At 36.5% G+C, this 24,399-nt stretch overlaps 1 protein-coding gene across 11 annotated transcripts in view; it reads right to left on the minus strand.

Moving 5' to 3' along the window:
• The window catches only part of HDAC9 (histone deacetylase 9), an 873,646-nt gene that overhangs the window by 790,463 nt on the left and 58,784 nt on the right, over nt 1–24,399 (minus strand). For all 11 annotated transcript variants that reach the window (XM_076006392.1, XM_076006385.1, XM_076006381.1 and 8 more), the window contains exon 2: nt 17,035–17,155. In XM_076006392.1, the coding sequence (XP_075862507.1) occupies nt 17,035–17,059 (25 nt within the window). In that variant the 5' untranslated portion in view covers nt 17,060–17,155. The remainder of the gene's footprint in view (nt 1–17,034; nt 17,156–24,399) is intronic.

The following is a 24,399-nucleotide window of genomic DNA, read 5'->3' on the forward strand; positions in this document are numbered from 1 at the left end:
GTGTGTGTGTGCCTACACACATATATATTCAATTTCATATATACTTATGCCCATAGTCATTTATGTACATATATGCACATATTTAACTATATGTAATTATACATATTTATACTTATCTATATAATTTCAAAATGGGACAATTTTTATGTTAGCTAAACATGTATTTACAAGTAAGCCTCCTTTATGTATTTCACATTGTGCTCACCTAAAAGTATCTCATGCTTGTTCAAATGTAAGAAAATCACCTCTTTAGAGGATTCACTTCAATTAAAGTGTCTTGGTCCTTAGGCACTTGGTTTGCACCTCAGGGATGTGTGAGAAAGGGTAGCTGGGAGGACTCAGGTATGACTAAGTGTCATCATGTCAGGCGACACTGACTAATGGCTGACTTCCTGAACACACAGTGCTAGCAAGAGACCCAGGATGGTCACAGCTGGTACCTGTGCTCTGAGTTTTCAGAGGACCACCAGTCTTACCACGCCTCACAAGGCTCTGTAAAGCCCTGAGAATGCTGGCCTAGTAGGTTCAAGCAGGGCCTGGGAACTTGTGAACTAATAAGCCCCAGGTGTTTTTATCAGACAAGCCTGGGAAACTCTGATTTTGTGTACAGGAAGGAGCATAGTGAGGGAGAAAGCTAGAAATGTGGTTTGCTCTATACCCTGGACAGTGGGAGTGCCTTGTTGAGTATAGACAACTTCTGTAGACCATGGCAAGCCATGGAAGATTTCTGAGAAAGAGCATAATTAGCTTTGTGCTTTAGTAAGACTCACCAGGCAACAGTGTGCAGATTAGGCTGAATGGAGGAGAGAGTAAAAGTAGAAAGACTAGTTAAAAGCCTACTACAATAGTAGTAGCAGGAAGCAATGAGTGCTAACAGTGGGCAACAAAAATGGAAGATAAGGTTGATGAAGATCCAAACAGACTTGATGTGGAGGGGAGCAAAGTAAGAGTTTCAAAAATGATGCCACTGTTTTAAGCACAGATGGCTAAAAAAATATTTATGATGTTCATAGAAAGAAGAAAGTCAAAAGGATTAGGCTGAAAGAAATATGAATAAATGAATTAAAAACGAGTGGTCAAAAGTAAATTCAATTACTAGAAGAGGAGTTAGGGTTTTAATTCCAGTTCTACCATCTCCTTGCTAGGAGGTGCTGGACATGTCTCTTAAACTCTAAGAACCTCAGTATCTTCATTTACAAGTAATGCTAGTAATAAAACCTATGTCGCAGGATTGCTGTGAAAATTAAATGAGATTGATTATATGTAACACTTAGTCCATAGTAGGTGCTTAATAGGCAATTTCATTTTTGCTTGCTTTTATTTTTACTGACTTTTATTTCCAATAAAACCATTCTGGACACACAGTAGGCACTCAATACACATTTGCTGAATGAATGAATTGCTAGTGCTATTACAATTCATCATGGGATTTTCCCATTAGGAAATAATTGGTGCCCTTGGAGATTGCTTAAATGCCTAGGGGTTTTAAGTAAAAGTCAGTCCAAGTGTTTCGGAAGGGCATTTTAATTCAAGTAGAGTAAAAATTTTTTGTTTTAATTCTGACTATTAAAGGAATAAAGACTTCTAACTAGAAAACAAAAATCTGATTAAGTTTTCAAAAACATGCTTTTTTATGAATGCACAGTGTACAGCATAAAAACATGCTTTATTTAGAGTTTTCACAGTACATTATCCTATTTGATCTTCAGCCCTTTGAGGTAAGTTCAGTTACTGCATCAACATTTCCATTTTAAAGATGAGAAAACTGAGATTCAGAAAAGTTGAGTGACTTCTAGGGCAGTGGTCCCCAACCTTTTTGGCACCAGGGACTCGTTTTGTGGAAGACAATTTTTCCATGGATAGGGGTTGGGGGTAGGGGGGCAAAGCTCTGCAGCCTGGTCCCTAACAGGCCATGGACCTGTAGCAGTCTGTAGCCCGGGAGTTGGGGATTGCAGTTCTAGGGCATGAACGTCAGAGCCAGAAATTTAGTTAAGGTCTTTTGACCTCAAGCTTGCTAGGCTTCCCTCAACTGACACTCACCAAGCCAATTCAAATTAATCCACATGAGTTCTCTTCTATCTCCCTCCAACCCGAAGTTTTCCCTAAGATTTGGGAGCAAAGAGTGGTGCAAAGTCTTTAGCAGTGCACCTGTTCCTTGTTAGCTTCAACAGAAAAATCTGTCGTTCAGTTGGGAAATATCAGGACTGTCTTTTTGGAAAGCTTCCCTAAAAATAAAGTATAAGCTTTAGTTTCTAGTCTTAACCATTCAAGTAAGCTGAAAAATTTTTCTTCATAAAAGGTTACTGTTACCTTGTTACCAACTGGCCGTGGTTTTGGACTACTCAAATTCATATCCTGGCCCATCTCTAACTAGATGTACAACCTTAGACATGTTTACCTTTGACAAATCTCTGAGACTTGTTTTCTCATCTTTAAAATAGGGTTTTAGGCTGGGCAGGGCAGCTCACACCTACAATCCCAGTGCTTTGGGAGGCCAAGGCAGGAAGATCACTTGCACCCAGGTGTTCAAGACCAGCCTGGACAAGATAGTGAGACCTCATCTCCACAAAAAATTTAAAACTTAGCTGGGCACAGTGGGATGCTACTCAGAAGACTGAGGCAGGAGGATCACTTGAGCTCAGGAGTTCAAGACTGCAGTGAACTATAATTGCACCACTACACTCCAGCCTAGGCAAAAGAGTAAGACCTTATCTCCTAAAAAAAGAAAAAAAAAAGCCTGGCATGGTGAGTTTACACCTGTAATCCTAGCACTCTGAGAGGCCAACATGGGAGGACTGCTTGAGCTTAGGAGTTTGAGACCAGCCCGAGCAAGAGAGAAACCCCACTGCTACCGTAAATAGAAAAATTAGCCACGCATGGCAGCATGCAACTGTAGTCCCATCTACTCAGGAGGCTGAGGCAGAAGGATTGCTTGAGCCCAGGAGTTTGAGGTTGCAGTGAACTATAATGAGACCACTGTACCCTACCGGGGTGACAGAGTAAGCCTCTGTCTCAACAACAAAAAATATATAGGATTTTTTAAAATAGTACTTATTCCACAGGGTTTTTACTCTGATTAAATGAGATATCACATTATAAAGCAATTTAGTTCACTTAGAACCTGAAATATAATAAACACTCAATAAATGGTAATTGCTATTCAGCAATGTATGATATCACAGTTTTATAGAAAAAGCATCCTAGGCCCAGAATGATCAAGATACCTTGCACAAAGTACCCAAATATCACTTTGTAACAGTAACCATGCTTTCCTTATGGAGAAAAATACCCAAGGTAATAACTGTATTTTGCATTGACCATTAGTTTCCCACTCACTCCACTGGTTTTAAATTATGCATTTGTAAATTAAAGTACAGTTTTAATTCATAAATTAGAATAACGAAGGGCAGAGGAAACTAGGCCCATAGTTGAGATTCAATGATCTTAAAGAAAACAAGTGAGTTTAGATACACACAGAAAGACTTTTTTAAAAAACATAAACATGTACTCCCACCTATCCTTGTAACAATATTTAAATGAGATTAATTTGTCTCCTTTCAAAATACAACTAAAAGTTTAATTTTTATAACTAATTAGACAGTATTTCCTCTTTTGGAAAGGAAATGTGTTATCTCCTGAATGGTAAGGATTTCATATTTATTTTGTACTTTTTGTACTTTTGTACTTTCCTGATCCTTTCTTTAACAGTGGTTCTCAACACTGGTTGCATGTTGTAATCACTTTGGAGATTTAATGAATACTCATACCTAAGCCTCACATAAGTTGAACTGAGTCAGAATCATTGAGGTGGTGGTCCTGGTTCAGATTTTGGTTTTTTGTCTTTGTTTTCAAAGGTAATTTTAATGCATAGTCCAAATTGAGAATCACTGGCTTCCCTGATGTTTTTCAAATAACAAATGATGTACTTTTTTTTTGCCTGTTAACGGCTGTCTATAAATAAAATTGTTTTGCTTCTAACCATAAAATTACTTGCTCTGAAAGCCCATCTTGACCTTTATCACAAGTTAGATTTCCCTTGATTCTAATCAAACACTTATGTGAGATTTCCATTCCATTAATTTTCCTAATAAAGTTAGGTGAAATGAATTATGTAGGAAGACAACATTCTATAATGCAACTCAACTACAGTACCAGAAAAAAATAGGACAGGCTATTTAGGATACAGGATAGAGACTAGAGCAAGTTCTGCACTATTTCTTAAGAGTTTAGGTATGATGTTAATTTTGTAGTAGCTGAAATTACAAATCTCAATAAAAAATATGACTCTGAGAAAACCAGCACAAGAAATACAGCATTATAACATTAAAATAGTTAACACAACCGTATAGCTATTCTGAATTCCTTTTTATTCCATACTCTAAACCTTTCAAATGAATATGCTAGATTCTTATTGTGGAACAACGAGGATTTAAAGAACAAAACAAGCAAAGGAAACTTTATCTGATTATACAGGTTGTATATCCCTAATCTGAAAATCCAAAATCCTAAATGTTCCAAAATCTGAAACTTTTTGAGCACCGACATGACATCACAAAAGGAAAATTCCACACCGGACCTCAAATACACAAACTTCATTTCATGCACAAAATTATTTAAAATATGCTATAAAATTATCTTCAAGCTATGTTTATAAGGTATGTATAAAACAAAAATGGATTTCTTGTTTAGACTTGGGACCCATCCCCAAGATAGCTCATATTTATATATATGTAAATATTTGGCAATACAAAAAAATCCTAAATCTGAAACATTTCTGGTCCAAAGCATTTCAGATAAGGGATACTCAATCTGTAATGATAGGTAACAAAAAAGAATATAATTTATGTATTTTAAAGGCAATAATTTTATTTTCCTGGATTACTTAATAGTGCCTTTTTATGTATGCTCATGGTGAGAATAGTAGAATTAAATAAGTTTCAGGGCACTCTGAGAGGAGGGGGATGAGAGAAGGACACTCAACAGCCCATTACTTCACCATTTACGTATTTGTCACTTTAATATCTTAGTTTACAAAAAAACAGGCAACAGAATGTGAAGAAACTATTTAGATTTACCTCCTTCGAGTCATTGCAATTATTAAGCATGTAGAATCTTAATCACGGATAGAAAAATTCAGGATTGAAAGATTAGTTCATTTGCTTATTTAAATATTCAAATGCTTATTTAAAAAATGAATCATGTGCTAAGTAATCGACAACAATAAAGAGGGATAATAAGATACTGTCCCTGAAAATTTCAATGAGGTTTGGTCATTGTCCCTCTATGCTTATCTTTCATCCATCTTTTAATTGATGAGTGATGCTTGCTGATTTAATGCTATTCCTATTTATAAGTGTGACCTCTATTCTGATGATTCTTAAACTTCTATCTCTGGGCCCAACTTCTCTTCATCAACTTTACTCTCAAACTAGCCTCCTAACAACTAGCAGAACTGTAAGTTATCAATACAAACTCTAGAATTAGGGTGCCTGGATCCTAGTGCTAGGTGTTCCAATCAATTCATTGTGAAACCTTGATAGAGTAAGATAAGTAAACCCTCGAAGTCTCAATTTCCCTATCTGTAAAATAGGGATAAGAATACTAACTACTTCAAGGCTATGAAAAGAATTCAATGACATAAAGAAAACAGCAGTAAAGCCCTCGGCTTGTGGGAAGAATTCAACATTAGCTATCCTTTCTATCAATATCCCTCACTCCCACTAATTCTACCATTATTCTTGAACATCTAAATTATCTTTGTTACTTCCTACTGTGTTTGTCTGTCTTCCAGTTAGTCACCATTTCCTGACTATTCTTCTTTTGAAACATTTTAAATAAAACCTTCCTCTCTGGTGGGAACACTGGCTCACACGTGTAATTCTATCATTCTGGGAGGCCAAGGCGGGGAGGATTGCTTGAGTTTAGAAGCTTGAGACCAGCCTGAGCAAGAATGAGACCCCATCTCTACTAAAAATAGAAAAAATTAGCTGGGCATAGTGGTGTGGGCCTGTAGTCCCAGATATTTGGGAGGCTGAGGCAAGAGGATCCCTTGAGCCCAGGAGTTTGAGGTTGCTGTGAGCTAGGCCGATGCCAGGGCACTTTAGCCCAGGCAACAGAATGAGACTCTGTGTCAAAAAAAACCAAAAAACCTTCCTCTCCATGTTTATAATATTTCTCTCTCTGAAGCCTGCTCCTAATCTTACAGGACATAGAGCAAGAGTACAAATGGAAGCCCAGCCATCACCTTTCCAAATTTCTAAAAAGTACAAATCAACCTATTGGCTGACAAATAAAATATGTTCTAACCTTCTACCTTAAAAATTATACTTTTTGTAATGACCTAGCAGGCCAGCTTTAAATTTAGAACTCTCAGACTCTTCAGGTTTCCAGGCCAGAAAGTCTTAGCAAAAGGAGAATTGGTGCCTAGATTTTGGCCCCTGGCCCCTGCCACCAGCTGTGACTCACCTCCTTTCCCCAGCTCCAGACCTCTATGGATTCTCTTCCCTCCACTCTCCCCTAATTGATGCTTGTTGAAATCTTATGCATTCATCAAGGACATTTCAAATACTTCCTTCTCCAAATTTCCCTTCAGCCAGGTATGATCTCACTCTCTTAAGGATCTAAATTATTTTGTTTCTGTATATCCTAAGGAAACTTACAGCATTCTGTCTTGCATTTTTATCAGGACCTGTGTATTTTGTTTCTCTATCCTTCTATTAGATCAGAGGTTCTCTGTGTTCAATGATAACAGCATGTAAGAACCTCCTGATGAGCTTTTTCAAAAGGACCCCTGGGCTCCACCCAGAACCAAGCACAAGGTGGGACAGGGGAACAGGTGTGGGTAGTGTTTCAAGCTCAGCTGTTGATGCTGATGTGTGGCAGGGTTGATAATAATTAAATAAGATTACAAGTTCCTTGGGGGGCAAGGTCTACACTTTGTTTTTGTACTCAATATATTCTTTTGAACTGAATTTAAACTGATACATGCTGTGTGTCCCTGCAAAACATTTTTTGGTCCACAGGCTACACATAACCCCTGTAGTTACCGAAATGATTTATAAGCACCGAAGCATGACGGTGGCTAGTGCTCTAGAACTGTACAAAAGAAGACACACAAGGTATTAATCCAACAGAATAAAGTTGCCTGTCTTAGCTTCATCTCAGCACTTATTCTGCATGGGAATATTGCCAACAACATAATAAACATATTAAAAGCATGGTCAGTGGGTTATTCCTAATACCTAACACAATGTCTGGCACATAGTGGGCATGAAATAAAAGTCTGGCAAATGAGTTGAGTAAATGAATGAATGAAATGTATAGCAAATGTGTGAATAGAAATTACAAGCCAGTATGACTTCTGAAATTACTTCAGGTGTTTGGTAGATGACATCCCCAAAGATATTCACATCATTATCCCTAGAACCTGCAAATATTACCTCACATGGCAAAAAAAAAAAAAAACTTCACAAATGTGATTAAATATCTTCAAATGGGGAGATTATCCAGGTGGGCCCTAAATGCAATCACAGACACTCCTGTAAAATGAAAGCAGAGGGAGATTTGACACACACAGAAGAGAAGGCAAAGACTGGAATGATACAGTTGCATACCAAGGAAGGCCCCTGCATTCACCAGAAGCTGGAAGAGGCAAAGAACAGATTCTCCTCTAGAGTCTCTGCGGGAAGCAAGGCCCTACTGACACCTTAACGTCAGCCCAGTGAAACTGATTTTGGACTTCTGGGACAGTGAGAGAATAAATTTCTCTTGTTTTAAGCCACCAAGTTTGTGGTCATTTGTTATAGCAGCTGCAGGAAATTGATACAAGACGGAAAACTGATATTCAGAGAGATAAAGCCCCAAAGTTAGTTAGGACAGAGTTGGGTTTCTAAAAGGAATATCCTGGCTCCTTCAGGTACTCTTATTGTTTCTAATTTGTTCTGCTGCCTGCTACATGTTATAAAACCCTGAGTTCTAGGACTCAGTGATCTGAGGGCGGATACCAAATACAAACTCAGAATGGCCACAGGATGGAAACCATAGAAAATGATGAATCTCTCATACGCATCACTTTTATCAATGACACATCTCGTTTGCCAAAAAAAAATAAAAAATAAATCATTTGACAAAAATGACAAGATGAAGTTGCTAGTACGTGGTCCAGCAAGACTCTCAATCCAAATATTTTCACTAATGTGTAATCAATATACAGCAGTAAATGTCCATAGGGTAAGTGGGGGGCAAGTGGGTGCTCATAAGAAATGCTGGCATGAAAAACAGTATAAAAACACACCAAAAGGTGAAGCAAGGCAACTAAGTCACTCACTATTGTGGGTGGGATAAAGTAGGGAGCTGGATATAATTTTTAAAAAGGAAAAAATGGCATTAGTTTTATTTGCTCAAAAGTGAACAAACCTTGAGGCAGAGACAAACATGGAACCTGATAGAATTGGGAAATGATGGCTTTAGACATCAGTCACATCAGTGTAAAATGACCTACAGACATCAGATTTTACAGTGACATTCACAAAAGGATTATACAGGTCACAGTTGAGGAGGAAAAAAAAGCACAAATGTATGTATGATTAATTCTAAATGAATGTGGTGATACTTTACTATCTCTTTTATAATTATAAATTTTATATACCAATATAACAAATTCATGACATATTTTCCAAATGAGGAAACTAGGACAAAGGAAGATTTAGTGAATAAGAGATAGATGACAGGTGTTTCCAGAGCTTGTGTTTAAGTCCTTAAGCTTTTATTAATAACTTCAAATATGCATTTGTATAATTTCTCATTAATAGATATGGTAACAAAATATTCAAAGCAAAAATATTTGGGTTTATTTAGACCCAATGAGCATGAACACTTTTTCCTAGGGGGGTTTGGGGGGAAGAAAATGGTAAGGAATATAAGGGAAGAAAAAGCAAAAAAATCAAAACCTCTTCACCCTATATGTTGGTTAAGAACATATTACCCCAACAGGATGTAAACATTTCCTTAATGATCCTGCAGTTATAACAAGCAAAATAAACAGTCCAACTTTAACATGTCCCTCCTCCCTTAGGGCCTCAGCTTTACCTTGCAGTTTAAGAAATAGTGACTCATTTGGACTGGGGCAAGTCCCTGTGGATTCAGGGAGTTAGTGATCGACTAATGGGTTATGGCGTTATTGTCAGTAGATGTTATTCCCACGGGAGGCTGGACCATTGCATCATTCAGGTAAAGACATACTTGTTATGTGTGTGGCAAACAAAAGCCTACCCAAAGAGGTTCCCCAGAGAGCTCCAAGTGAAAGACATGCAGTGTTTGCCTGTTCCACATCTGTTCCTTCCATGGTTTTTAGAAAAAAACTTCCTGGGAAGCTATGAAAGCAACCTCATTTGACTAGATATATTCCAAAGTAAGAGATCTCATTCTCCATCAAATGCCATACAAGAACACTGTCAAATAAGATAGCTAAAAATGCATCTTTAATGGAGACATACAGAAAGTTAAAGATCCTAATTTAATCTTCATGAAGATTTCAACTGTTATTTTTAAAGTGTTTGTAAGTTCATCATTTTAAATAAGAGGAACTGAAAACATATCTAGAATGAAAAGTCATAAATTTTAAACCAGCTGTTTTCCTTTTCACATATTTTACAGAAGGTCCTCAGAAACCTAGTCTGTTATAAAGTTACTGTTAATTATACCATATGAAAAAAATGCATTCATTTTTAAAAGTGTAAAGAATGTCAAACCAATGAATTCTACTAACTTAATCTCCTGCTTGACCACAATTCAAAATCCTTTTACTCTTTCCACTTTTCTTAAGTACAGTGTATAGTTAACTACTGGTTATGGGGTGGAAGGTGGTTTATAAGTGTTGGAACAGGCAGAAGTTCAAGTTACCAAAAGGAAAAAGGGTGGTGGGCCTCATTCTACCACTGTGCTAGTTAAGCAGATTCAAATTAGTGACTTCTCCACATTTAGGGAACTCAGTATGAAACCACAAGTCTTGCAAACAATGACTACTCTACTGCAATACTTATTGTTCAAGGGAATACACATGCTCAAAGAGAGCATAAAAAGCATTGCAGTGGGTAGCAATGCTTTTTGCTTAAAACATAAGCAAAAAGAGATGCCTTTAAATAGAGGCAAAAGAATATCTCAAAGTTGTCATTCGGAAGAGGTAAAAAAAACAGTCAACAAATGAGTAAATAAGAAACAAAGGAAAGAGACATGATTCACAAAAAGAGATGAAGCAGCCTGGTTTTGCTCAGATATTTCCAACTGCCTCCCCCCTCTCCAACTCCACACCCCCAACACCAATACAATCAGCCTTCTCACAAAATGTCCTTTGTTCTTCATTTATTTGGCTCCTTTTATGTGCTAGGCAGTGTATTACTTGACTAAGAGAGAAACCATAAATAAAATACTCAACTGCTTCACTTTATACCAAAAAAAAAGAAAAAGAAGAAAAGAAACTTAGAAAGAGGTCTTTTGCACTCAAAAATCTCAGTCTATTGGAGAAGACAATCCCCAGGATCAGGAGATAAGTTCCAAATTTGAGAGAGGTAACAAATGTCAGTGTCGCCCAGGAAGGTTTCACAGAAGAATGAGATAGGAACTGGGTCTTGAAGGGTAAGTCAACAGTGCACTCTCAGCAAGGAGAAAGGTGCATTCAAAGGCAGGCAGACGGGAAAGCTGGATCTGGGGAAGGCATGCTGCTCAACCTGGTGAAGAAAACAGGATTCATTGAGGAGAATTAGGAAGACAAGCCTGGAAAGGGTCTGAAGTTCTCGTGTACCTTAGAGCTGCCAGAGAGCCACTGACATTTCTTAAACAGGACAGTGACTAGATCAGATTTAGGCTGAAGGAAGATTAATCTCACGTTAGAAAACAGACTTGTTACCAGGAAGCTCAGACACATATCTACTCCTTTCTAGCAACTTTACAAAAATTAAGTGTAGATACTAAGAGTATTTACCCAATTTCCCTTCATCCTTGTGTATTTTATTTTTCAAAACTTACTTATATAGACCCTAAATCCTTTTTGGAATTAGGCAAAATAAAAGAAAAAGAAACAAAGAAAACTAAGAAAGGTAGGAAGGCAGATGGGCAGGCAGATTATCAGTTCTCCCAACAGAAGGGAAAATGAACTCAACTTTGACATACTTTATTGAAATTCAAAGATTCAATAGCACGTATTACCTAACACAAGTTATAGTACATATTATTTTTCCTCTTTCTATAATTGACTTCCTGAATTTTTCTGTTAATTTCTAGATCCTTTCATTGACGTATCATGACCCTTTAATATGTTCTACAATTTATTGTTTCATTTTAAACATAAAGCCAAAGCGAGATACATGCAATTCTTCTTCAATAAAAAAGAAAACACAATACTATAGGCACAAGGATACAGATACATTAAAAAATAACAAAAAAAATTGCCCAAACAAAATTTTCATAGCTGTACACTTTTATTTTCTAAAGTAGTTTTTAAAAAAAATCTCTAATCATAATTTTTTTTTTTTTTTTTTGAGACCGGTCTTGCTCTGTCACCCTGGGTAGAGTGCAGTGGCATCATCATAGCTCACTGCAGCCTCAAACTCCTGAGCCATCCTCCTGCCCCAGCCTCCCAAGTAGCTGGGACTATAGGCACTGGCCACCACACCCAGCTAAGTTTTTCTAATTTTAGTAGAGATGGGGTCTCACTCCTTGCTCAGGCTGGTCTCAAACTCCTGAGCTCAAGCAATCCTCCTGCCTCAGCCTCCCAGAATACTAGGATTTACAGGCATGAGCCACCATGCCTGGCCTATGATACTTTTTTAAATACAACATATTGAGACACGATAGGACTTTTAAAGAACTATTTCGTAACCACCAGGTTAATATTTATTCCAATAGGCAGTATACCCTGAATGTTAATAACATATCCCAAAATGTCCATGTCCAGGAACACACTGAGCAAACATTTGGAATCACAGTGACAAAACAAACAAGTAACTACAATAACTTGCAATATTTTTTATCAGATATTTTTTTAAAAGAGGGGTTCAAGATAAACTTCTGACTTTTCTCATTTGTACAGCAGTGTTGGCTCTCCATAAGCACTGGAAATCTCAACATCAGAAAAATACAAGTAAGGTAATCAAAGGTGTCACTAGCTTTTATTAAACATGTTTACATTTCTAGAGAGTCCAAAATTGTGAAAAGCAAATGTGAGGACAAATAAATGTGCCAAATAAAGTTATACTGAGCATTTTGGGGAAAGGTTTATGCCTCACTATTAAAGCACTGTTCCTCAGGAAGTGGAGAATAAATAAAATATTTTCTTTGGTTTATGTTTCAAACTCAAATATCAGATTGAGAAGTTTACACTTAGGAATAGCAAAAGAATGAATCACTTAACTATGAAGTTAAAGTGGAAAAAAAAGCTAAAACAATATTTAATAAATTTAACATGCAGTACTCTCTATTAATACCATACACCCTGTAGCCAAATTCTGTTACAACAAACTTCAAGGGACTAAATTTATTTTATTATCTTGGAATATTTTTCTTGAATATTACTTGAAATAGATAATTGGCCAGGAGCCTGAAAATATTTTAGTTATATAGAGCTTCTTGTAATGGGATTTGATCTGTATTTCATTAAAAAGCCAACTAATCATACTCATCTGGGGAAGCCATAACTTATTTGATTTGTTCTATAACTCCATTTCATTTAACTTTCATTTTTTATGGTAACACATTGTGAACAAACTGAAGGAAAAATACCCACTTGGACATTATGATATTTGTTTGTAGCTTTGTCCTGGTTTTAGTTTCCTGCTTAATGACTAAATAGCACCACAGTGGGTAATGCACTAGAGGAAAAGTGGTGAATCATTAAAGAGTTCGTAAATTTTAAAAACAGGGGCAGGCCTTCTGGGTGCCATATGCTTCTAGAAAACCCAATGTTGTGTTGTATTAATTGAACCGTGAAGCTTTTATTAGTCCTCTTTAAAAATGCTTGCAGTGAAGCTTTTATTAATGCTTACCCTCAAATTGTTTACACTACGTAGCATTTCCATAACAATTTATATTTCAAAGAACTTTTTGATCATTAGTTAAACCTACTCTACATTTTTATAAGGGAATTCAGCTGTTTAGCAAAACAGAAGCATGAAGGGAAATCTCTTAACTAATTTTGGCCTGAGATTTGCCTATGAGAAAATGAATAGAATGTGAGATCCTGCTATGCACCTTTAGCTTATAGAAATAGCCTGACCCTCTCACTCCATATGGGAAGAGTACTTGTTATAAGTGTTCCCACAATGGTGAAGAAAAGGGAAATGAACAACCTTTTTACCATGCGCTCTGAAAACCAATGCTATAGGACTTTGCCACAAAACTCTGGCCACGCTTACCTAAAACTTCACAGCTCTTCCAAACTTACCTAGAACCCAACAAGGCCACAGAATTGTACAATTCTAGGGGCTTAATGCACATTGTATTCTATGCTTTAAAAATTCCTCTGGATGCATTTTCATCAAAATTACATTATAAAAATTAGATTAATCAAATTTAAAAGTCATATTGAAATCATTTTAGGGTTGATGCAGCCTAATTTATTTACTCTTACAAATGTCCAGGCTCAAACTATGTTTTCTATAATCTTGGGATTATACTAAAAATCTGCTTTGGTTTAAAATAGGGTTAAACTTCTTTTGAGGAAAAAGAAAGGTACTCCATAAGAACCTCTTTGGTCCAGCCACCTCTCCATAAAAACCACATGGTCTAGACAGCAGAGGATACATGTAAATCACTAGAATTTTCCCCACAAATTATTATCTGCCTCTAGGTTTCAAACAGTGTTAGCTTTTTATTTATTTATCATCACAGAACAAAATAACTGAATTATCTTATTTTGGCTCACAGGAGAGATACTTACTTGACACAGGCCTTAATGATGTATTTTTTGTTTTTATAGAGTTTCAAAATGAAACACTGGTGCTGTTAGGCAGACTATGAGCATTTCCACACTTTGTCAAGCCATAGTGAAGAGTACTATGCATTATGTTATCTACTACCCACTCCTCTACAATCTACAGCATAAGACTTTTTGAGGGAGGAGTCTGAAAATCTTTATTTTTAAGAGCCCTAGGTGATTTTTATTATCTGATATTACTTGGAAAACGCTAGATTGGATGAGTCCTAAAGTCTTTCCTTCTGAGATTTGGCAATTCAGATAAAAATTAAACTACTAGAAATAGCATTCATACTGCTATACAGAGGAAAAGAATTTCTGGTCTATATTATTAAAATATTTAAGACACTGAATGGGCCAAAACTATTAACATTTCTGTCATAATGGTAGAAACCATGTTTTAGTATTCTTTGTGTCTCTACTGGGTAACACACTGCCTGGCACAAAATAGATGCTTAAGTTTTGAATGAATGAATATCTCAACTGCAGTAGCTAGCGGCCAATCTTATCCAAACAGATTATCCAATCTTCTACCCATTCAGGCTCCTCAGTGCTCCAAAGCAATACCCAATGCTCTAACTTTGAAGAGTACTGGGGCAGCAAGATTAAATAAAAACTAGTGAATCCCATATACAAAAATCAGCACTTATTGTTTGACTGAATACATGATTAAAACACTAGCATTTTGTACTTGGTATCAACTGTATTTGAATATGGATGTAGAACTTTTCTGAAAATGGTGTTAATGCATGGGAAAAATAAGAATCCACACTATCCCAGAACCAATTTTGAAGACAAACATAAATACTCAGTCTGAAACATGGCCTATTAAAGAATTTCTGTAACTACTGGAATGAGTCTATTTTTCTTTCTGGTGCACAATAACTCCTTAGAGCCATTTGTGTAACAAAAGAAAAATAAATGGATGGTGATTGCATAAGACCAATTTAATTCTCTTTTTAGATGGGGGAGGAAGGACATAAGAAAAACACTTTTTCTAAGTCAAACAATTAAGTTATTTCTCACCAGTACAATATATATGGCACCATAAGACATAGGCTAATAACAGCAAAAGAATATTTTTATGTTTATGGCAAAAACACCTTCCTTTATATCTGCAAAGTCATTTTAGGTCTCTGATCATAGTTTGTTACTTGCAATAAATAGAAGAGACTCCTACCCACCTGGCACATTTGCCACGACTTTCCTCAACTTCAGATTTCATTGACAAACATTTCCTAAACAGAGTTGACTGAGACCTCTACTTAACATTGTTCTCAACAGGGCAGAATGATTTTAAGAAAAAAATACACAGGAAATTTTAGTAACTTTGAAGTCAAATGAGCTTCAATCAACGGTTGTCTCATTTATACCCCACTTTTTCCATTCTCCTAACTGAATAATTATTATGACTGGCAAGAATTTCCTCATCAAAATAGCAGCCTCAAAGATCTTCATATTATAAAATCAATATTCTTGGGGGTTAGGGTATGCCAACTTCTGCTGCCAAGTAATACAAGAAAAAAATATTTGACCATGGTCATTCTAAATTAAGTAAGTGCCTCTTTTAAACTATGCAATTTTGAAACCGTGAATTTAGACACAAATAAATACATGTAATAATATTTAAAATGTAATACATACATATAAAATGTAAATATTATTTCAAGTTCATCCCAATAGAAAGGATAATAGTACTATATTACAATTGCAATGAGCAATGTAGCTCATAGAACAGGGCTGTCTGTAGGGGACAGAGGGGGAGGGGCTGAGAAACAGGTTGAGGAGGTTAGACCTGTGGTTACCAAACTATGGTTCCCAGGCAGAAATAGCATCGCCTGGGGGAACCTGTAAAAATCACAATTCTTGGGCCTCACTCCAGACCTACTAACCCCAAAACTATGAGTATGTGGCTTGTTTTGACAAACTCTCCAAGTGATATCAATGCTTGTTGCTAAAGTTTAAGAACTACTAGGCTATGGAGACTCAGAGATAACAGGCATAGGTAACTTTCATCTGCTTAACCAGATGACACAATGCCAACAATACACCATGGTTGTAACTAAAGACTCTGGGATTTCTTTACTATATCACTTAGAATTAACAATCACAGCTACGCTTTCCAATAATTCCCAGTTCCAAATTCAGCATACAAGTTGGCAGCCTGTTGGGGATGTTGAGAAAGGTTAATTACACAGTGAATTCCTCAGCAGCCAATCTGGGTGTGGCAATCCAAGGACTGAAAATCTTGGCAAAAGTTTTCTCCTTAAAATCCCTGATTATAGCATTATATAACTTCAACTTAGAGAGTTGACTATCTCAAAGATTTCAATATGCTGAAGAATATACAGAAATCAAGGCTCCCATAATGATCCAAGCAGAAAATTCTTTTAACATTTGTCTGTTATTAGCATATGGTATCTGATCCCACTCCATCATTCCCAAAACTTGGATTGTGTTTGTTCCAAAAGTGACACCCTGTTCCTGGAGGAATGGGTGTTGGCTGTGCTGATCACAGCAGTACATGATCCACACATATCACTCTGAACTTGGAGGAAGCAGGTGCTGAGATTATAATTAAATATGTATATAGGAAACAGGAGTGGCAGCAAAGAAGGGTGGGGAGGAAAAATATCCTTCCTTCCGGTGTATCAAAGAGATGGAGGTGGAGTCAATCCACAAGCTGACTTCCAAAGCCTCACGGCTTAATTTAGAAGCATACAGACACCTTTTAGGTCAGAAAGACTAAGGGTGTGAATTAGATTCCTATGTAATACTTAATATTCATAACTTCATAAAATTCAATCTGAATGTGACATTAGAAGCAGAAGAATTAAAGCCCAGTGCTCAGACTATAATGCAAATGAAATTAGTTGCCCAGGAAACAAAATAGGTTAAGTAATAGAAAATTAGCTACAGAATGCAAAATTCAAAATTTAGTATAATATTAACCCATCTTCATTAGGAAAAAGAGTTCCTTCAATACTTAAATTGCTTGGTTTGAAGCACCACAGAGCACTATCTTTCACATAAAGTCTAATAATGGGTTAAGAAGCAACCAGACTGACCGGGCTGCACTGGTGAGCTCATCATGGGAACCAGAGAAACTGAGAGACTAGGATGAGGATTCACAGCCTTGGTTCGTTCAGCTGGCGATGGTGGTCCCAGAGGGTTTGGCAGAGGAGAAACCTAGAACATAAGAAATATGCAATGGATAAGATATAAGCTATGTCGAGTCACACTGAAAAAAAAAAATCAGAGAAAACTGGCCTTGAGTCTTAGCTCAGCTACAACTTGACACTGAGGGTCTTTGAGGATGTCACATCAACTTCCCATTTCTCTAAGTCTTCATCTGTAAGAAAGCAAATTTAGCAGTCTTGCTTATGGCACAGGAATATCATGAACACCAAAATAAAATAATAGGTGTAGAAGGAATCTGTGAGTGAGAAGGCAATTCACGTAATTATAATTAGTTTGCTATTTATTATTCACTACAATTGGTTTGCCATTTTTATTATTATAGAAACTAAAAATCTTTTTTTGAATTTTGGATATAAGTATCTCACTACAACAGCATTTTAAACTATCATTGCCAAAGACTTCCTTTTACTGATGGGACCTCCTGGCAAAAAAATAAATAAAAATGTTTAATGGACTAAAAAAAGGAACAAGTAGGCCATAAACTATAACAGTGACAGAAAACTCCCATTACAATTGCCATTTCTTCTCGAAGTCTTTTGCAATCTTGTTCCAGCCAAAAGTAATAACAGCCATTGTCTTTCTAGGAGTTGCACTAACCAGATAGACTTCTTGAAAGGAATTTAAGGGACTTTCTGCCTTTAATTTAAATGTACTCCCACTTCTAGACACTTAGAGGAAAAGCAATTGGAAGGACCTTTTCCTAACAGTTTACTGGAATGTCAGACTTAAAAATAAAAGAAGCAGCTTTTAAAGTTACACTTAATGAGGTTCTTACCAAAATAGTATATCCCAACTGCACTATTTTTATAGACAGATGCTGTAACTCTCAGAATTATACATCTCTTTATCTTGAGAATCCAACATATTTATTGTGACTCGTTTCCCCATCAGTATTTTGAAAGTGTCATTACTATTTTTGCCCAAATGTATAAAGCTGGATATAAAAACATATTTTCTTTGAAGAACTTTATAACATCACCAAGAATACCTATGATATTTCCAATGATCTCTAAATAGAAATGTGCTATTTAGTGATTAAAGTAGCTAAGTAGAGTCATCAGGTCTAGCAGGCTATTTCTCATCACATCTTTAGTGCTCAATAAGTATTAAGATTTAGTTGCAATAAAAATGTACATTCTGATAAATCTCCTTTAAAACTTATTTTATTAGCATTATCAAAACAATCTTAATTTCCATGTCGATGAGAAAACAACATCTCTACAAAATGAAGATGAAAAACAAACAGCAAAAACTATTTTAATTTTTATATCAGGAAATGGACATTCTGACATTGACTTTAAATAAAAAATTGTCAATGTCATATTTATTATAACATCATTTTCCTATTTCTTTATAGTAACAAAGTACTTTTAGACATATCACCATATTCGATATTTTCACAAGAACCATGCTAATAGATAACTTGTAACTCTCTCATCCCACCTGATGGGTAGAAAATAGAGATGTCATGTACTTCATACTTAAAAATAAAAATAAATATAAAAATTAAATTTACTGGAATTTGAACTTACAGACTATCTTAAATTAATAAATGTGAGCTCTGAGATTTTTGTAATTTTTATTTTTTTTATGTTGCAGTTTGAAGCATTTCATAAACGCTCTTGATACATTCTTGATTCTCAGTGACACAGTTTGATTTTAAATTAAGAATAACAAATAGCAAGGGATAGGAAACATTTAGAGAATGTAAGTGCAGCAGCTCTGAAAGATGCCTTCCATCAAGAACAAGTTAGTCTGTGTTTTTAAAAATACTGTTTTTAGTGTCACTTTGCACATATACTGATACTTGTATATGTACAAATACAACTCAAATTTAATCAACAATCTCCAACAACTCAACAGTGGTAACTCCTGCCACTTATTTCCACAAACAACACATATAAACACTGTCCATGACATGCTGATTTGTGGCTAGATATATAATTATTGGGTTTTGACTACATAGCTCAAAACTTGAGTTACAAAGTGATCTGGGATGGAAATACAAGTTTGGCTTCTGAATATCATTTTTTTTAATTTAAACAATTCTCTTTGCCATTCAATGCTCTTAACAACTGCCAAATCATGATGTATTCTTTTAACGTTATGAAAGCATTGTTATCTGAACACTGTTATAAAAAACAATTAACAGGCATTTCTATGTTATATGTACTAGTTTCCACTTATTGCATTTCCATTTTCAATAAGCCACATTAAACCAGAGTTATCACTACAACTACAGCTGCACAACTGGAATATGGTCATTTAAAGAGTTCTCCTAAAATGTTTCAGGGGTATTGGTTCGCTATATGTACATGCACATTATGTATATGGATGTATCATAGACTATACATGCCTCCCTCTATTCATGGCTGCAAAATCAGCATATTAGCTGCATGGTCTACACTTTTAAGGGACAAAATCCATACAGAATTTTACATAAATTAATACCATTTTTAGCTGCTTGGAAAAGAAAGGGGGTTAGTATTCAACATCTGTCTATGAGAATGGGCAATATTTTTCTGAAATCTTCCCACACTTCTTTATTCAAAAGGTTAAAGAGAAATAGACTGTTCAGAATGAGGAAGTTTTCCCCCTCATATATTAGTCATACTTACAATAAGCCTAAACTAGAAATAATAGGAAACTGGCCTTCAAGAGGGTAGATAACAAACAACAACAAAAAAAAACCAGAAAAATAATGCAGATTGCAAGTATCAATTATTAAAGCATATAATAAAATATATTTGCTTTAAATTAATAGTTTCAATTAATTGAACATGAGTTTGCCCATGCTGCAAATATATGTGTGTGTGTGTGTGTGTGTGTGTGTGTGTGTGTGTGTGTGTGTGTGTGCATATTTAAAGAAATAAACACAAGTGCAACAAAAACAAAACTGCTTCAATGAATCCTTCATCTCTTGAGATCTAGGAATGGTTATTTTGGTTCTTAACTATATTCTCTGAGCTACTTGGATCCTTAATAAAAGACTTAGGATCTTTGCTTCAAAAAGATTATCTCTGACTACAAGTTGATCAGCTCCCTGCAAGTAAGTTACTGCTATAATATCCTGGGATACAGCAAAAGGCAACCACCCAAGGCAGTGACATCTTGCAATGTCTTAGCTTGCCCACACAGCCACGGAGAGAGAAGGCACTAAAACATTTTATTGTCCCACCTCATTACTGTCACCAAACTGATTTGCAATGGTCTTTCCATAGGTCCTTTAACCATGACCTGTTCAGTAGCAATAACATTGCAAATCAGCAGAGCTTTACAGGTCACAAAGAATTTGCACATGGAATATCTCCTCTGATCTTCACAGCAGTCCTCTGGAGTACACTGTTCTTAAGATTATTCCCATTTTACAGATGAGGAGTCTGAGGCATAGAGGTTTCAGAGGTTTGTTCACAGACATGTGGGTGGTAAATGTAGGACTGGTCTTCTGACTCTTAGCCCATAGCTCTCTTTGTTACATCACAAGGAATTATAGGCCGTTTTAGTAGAGCTGCTTAAATATCATCACAAGTTCAATAATAGCTCATTGAGATACAGGTCTTCCTTACTAAATAACCTGTATCCTTTAGTGAGCCATAGAATAGATAGAACTCAGTCAGAAAACATGGTAAAATCAATCAAAATTGGAATAAATGTCTACAAGTCATCTCTCAGCAGAAGCTTTCAAATTTGACTTAGACTTCATATACCCTGAATACCACAATATTCCTTTTGGTTTTTAACTATATTCTGAGCTTCTTATTACAGTTTTCTTTTTACTCCCTTTTGGCAATTGGTATTATTTTGAACAGTATGCTACTAAGAAAGCAGAATGCTTCTGTAGTCTATGTAACAAAAGTCTTGTCTATGTGCCTCTAATATATCTTTCCCAGACTCAGGACAAATCATAATCTATAGTTCAGTCTACAAAGCCACCACACTCATCTGCAGGTCTTTCTCTTCTCATCTGGAGCCATTAGCCCTGATTCCTCTATAGAGTATGCTTCATAAGCTGACTCAATTTATCAAATCCACTAACAGATAATTTATTGGTGGGAAAAGCCTACTGGGACAGTGCATTGAGCACCAAGAGATTCATCAGACCCACAGTCTCTCTCTTATGCCTCAGAACCTGAAATTCTGCCACAATTTCAACTTTGGAGAAAAGCACTAAAAAATTGCTCTGAACATTCTATTCAATTCAACAACCTTTATTGAGTACATAGAAGACACTCTGTTACCTATTATGGAAATCTCAGATGGTATTTCATTTCTCTGTTTCTTGCATTTTCCATAGACAGTTACCAAAGTCAAAACACTCCTTTCCATGTCAATTAATATTGCTTCGGCTCAATTAATTGTTTGTACTTAATTGGATTCTTGATCTGTCTTCTATCTGGTATTCCTGCCTTCAGGGAATGTATAAATGAATGAATGAGTCAGTAAATACAATTTGGTGACACACCAGCTCCTTGGCTGGCATTTGAGTTCCTTCAAAATAATTCAAATCTCCTTCCACTCCATTTTTTCTCCTTCCTTCTTTTCCTCAGACATAACCCCTATGGTTTCAGGCAATACTTCTAAACTGATGTTCAACATTATGAACTACTACCGAGGCACAGGCACCAGCTGATCAGAACGAACAGTTGTTGGATGAGCACTGGTGTGGCTGTACTAAAGCACATCAGCTGACTATTAATCCTGATTATTCCTGTACATTATCATTCACATTCATAGTTCCATGTTTTTGTGCCTTCCTCTGCAAAGGATACTATTACCTCTTCAAAGTGGTAACTTTGAATTCTTTAAGGCCATGTTCAAATGATAATTCTTAACCAACCACTCCATGTAAAAGGACAGCTTCCTCATCTACATTCCCATTGTACATTGTGTCATACTGCCACACCTCTTATATTAGACAATAATAATACTAAGTCCTAAGTCAGTGGGATTCTTTTATCCACCATGAGACTATGTTCTTCTGTTCAGGGATAGCACTATATTTGTCTCTGTAATCCCCACACCTAACACAGAACCTGGTTCATGGCAGGTGCACTATAAATTCTTGATGAATGAGGGAACAGATGGGGAGCTGGGGCAGAATCATTTATCCAATTTGTTAAGTATATAATTCTGAAGGACCAATGCACAGTCTTTTGATTTGGATCAGAGTAAGAAAGAAAAAAATTCTAGAGTTTGGGCCACCAAGCAGGAAAAGCAGACCCCTATGGGATAGGTGCTTTCATGGATTGGGGAAGACATCAGATATTCTGAAAAAATTTGCCCATGTATTACATTGTCCAAGACAGGATGATTTTGTAGCCTTTTCATTTGAGGTGATTTCTCAGATCATTGGAAGGGTTCAGCTTTCTCACTTTCTTATTTATAAGTCTCTGCTTTTCCCCCCAAGGGAAATTCATTTTTTTTATTAGACAAGCTCTATGAACTCAAGTTTTCCCCAATATAATCAAACCACTATTCATCAAGATATGGGAACATGGAATGCAGAGATGTAAGGATATTTCTTACCCCTCAACTTTAGTAGCAGACGCAGGGCTGTGCTCATAATGCTCCTGACAATACTTATGTTGTCCTAAGGATTAGGATAGTGGAGGAGTCTGGGACTTTGGGGGCTCTGGGGACTCTGGGGACTAGGAAACTGGTGGGCACAGGCAAGAGCCACAGCAATGATGCAGTTGGCGATTTAACCTTCCCTAATACCATAACATGCTGGTGCTCTGAATCACCAAACACAATGGCAAACAAAGACTGGCATGTCAACTACTTTTGGTTCATTCTGTTCTCCGGGGAGTTATCCATGCAAGATTATTGGTTTCACTCCCCTCCTGCATTGCCAGACTGCACCCTCAGAGTATAGCTAAGAGCAGGAAGTGTTGCCCAGAGGGCCACACATCTCGCACACACTCTCTGTGCTTAAGCTTCCTTCTAACACTTTTAGGAGAACCATTTAAGCACAGGCTACAATGTCGGGTGTAATATAGAGCAGGGAACGCAGCTTGGGAGGTTAGTTATGCATATATTTTGCATATTTAAGATAGGATTCAGTAGTCTATCCTATAAATATAACTCAATGGTAACATCTAAAAATACATAACATAATCAGGAATGGTCTGCTGGATATTGCATTTCATAAGAAGAAATCCTGCCAACTACGGTACCTGCACTAATAAAAATAGACCTTTTCGTAGTAAACTTTCATTTTTAAAACACTGGGCTTAGTCCCAGGGTGTCCAGTACCCAAGTTATATCTTAAACAGCTTCTATGTCACAAAGACCATTTTATCAAAAAGCCTTATTCCATTGGCTTCTATTGGATCATCTTTGAAGGGCCCTATCCGCAACTTCCCTCCTTGGACAATAGGGAGTCACAGTCACCATTATCACATCACCAATTTGACTTTAAAACGAGACTCACAATGCCCAGAAACTGCAGGATATTTAAGGCTCCTTTTCAGTCCTGGCAAAGGCGTTGTTAAAAAAAAAAAAAAAAAAAAAAAAAAAGCTTTGTCTACCTGTAAATACACATGGTACAGAAGTCCAAAATAGAATTGTGAAAAGGAAGTAACAGTCGAAGTGAAGGAACTTGTAACAGACAACCTCTGATACCCGTGCAGCAGGAGGGCTTTAGAACTCACACACTATAACCTTCCCTGCAGAAAACTGCCCGACCAAGCATGCTTAAAAGAACTTGGCTCCCCTGGTCTACTACCTCTCTGGTGTGGAGGCACCAGTTATGATCAGCTAGCCAAATACAAAAGACCTTTATCCATCATTGTAATTTAGAGTCACATGGTTCTCTTTTTCAAGCTTCAATATTGTGTACATTAAAAAAAAAATTCTGTGATTTCTTTAATGCTGCAACCTACCTCTTGAAGATCTGATAATGCTCACATTCAGCAAAGTGCCCTTGAAAAATGTCTCACTAGCTGGGTGGTCTGGAAGTCAATTAACCTCTCTGAGCCTCAGTTGCTTAAACATGAATTATTTAACTTACCAGGTCATTGTAAGTATTGCAGGAAATAAATGTAATCATCAGTAAGGAGAAGGTGCTCAAAAACGTTAGCTATTATTATCATTATTATTGTAGAAATTGTGTTTTACTTCAGGCCAAATTCTATCCCAAGAGAAAACAGTGACACACAGTGCCTCTCACTGTGGAACAAAGTCCTGCAGCACAGCTATTAATCTTTCTCACTCCACTAGGGTTACAACAG

The sequence above is a fragment of the Microcebus murinus genome, chromosome 9 (genome assembly GCF_040939455.1).
Source record: "Microcebus murinus isolate Inina chromosome 9, M.murinus_Inina_mat1.0, whole genome shotgun sequence".
NCBI lineage: Eukaryota > Metazoa > Chordata > Mammalia > Primates > Cheirogaleidae > Microcebus > Microcebus murinus.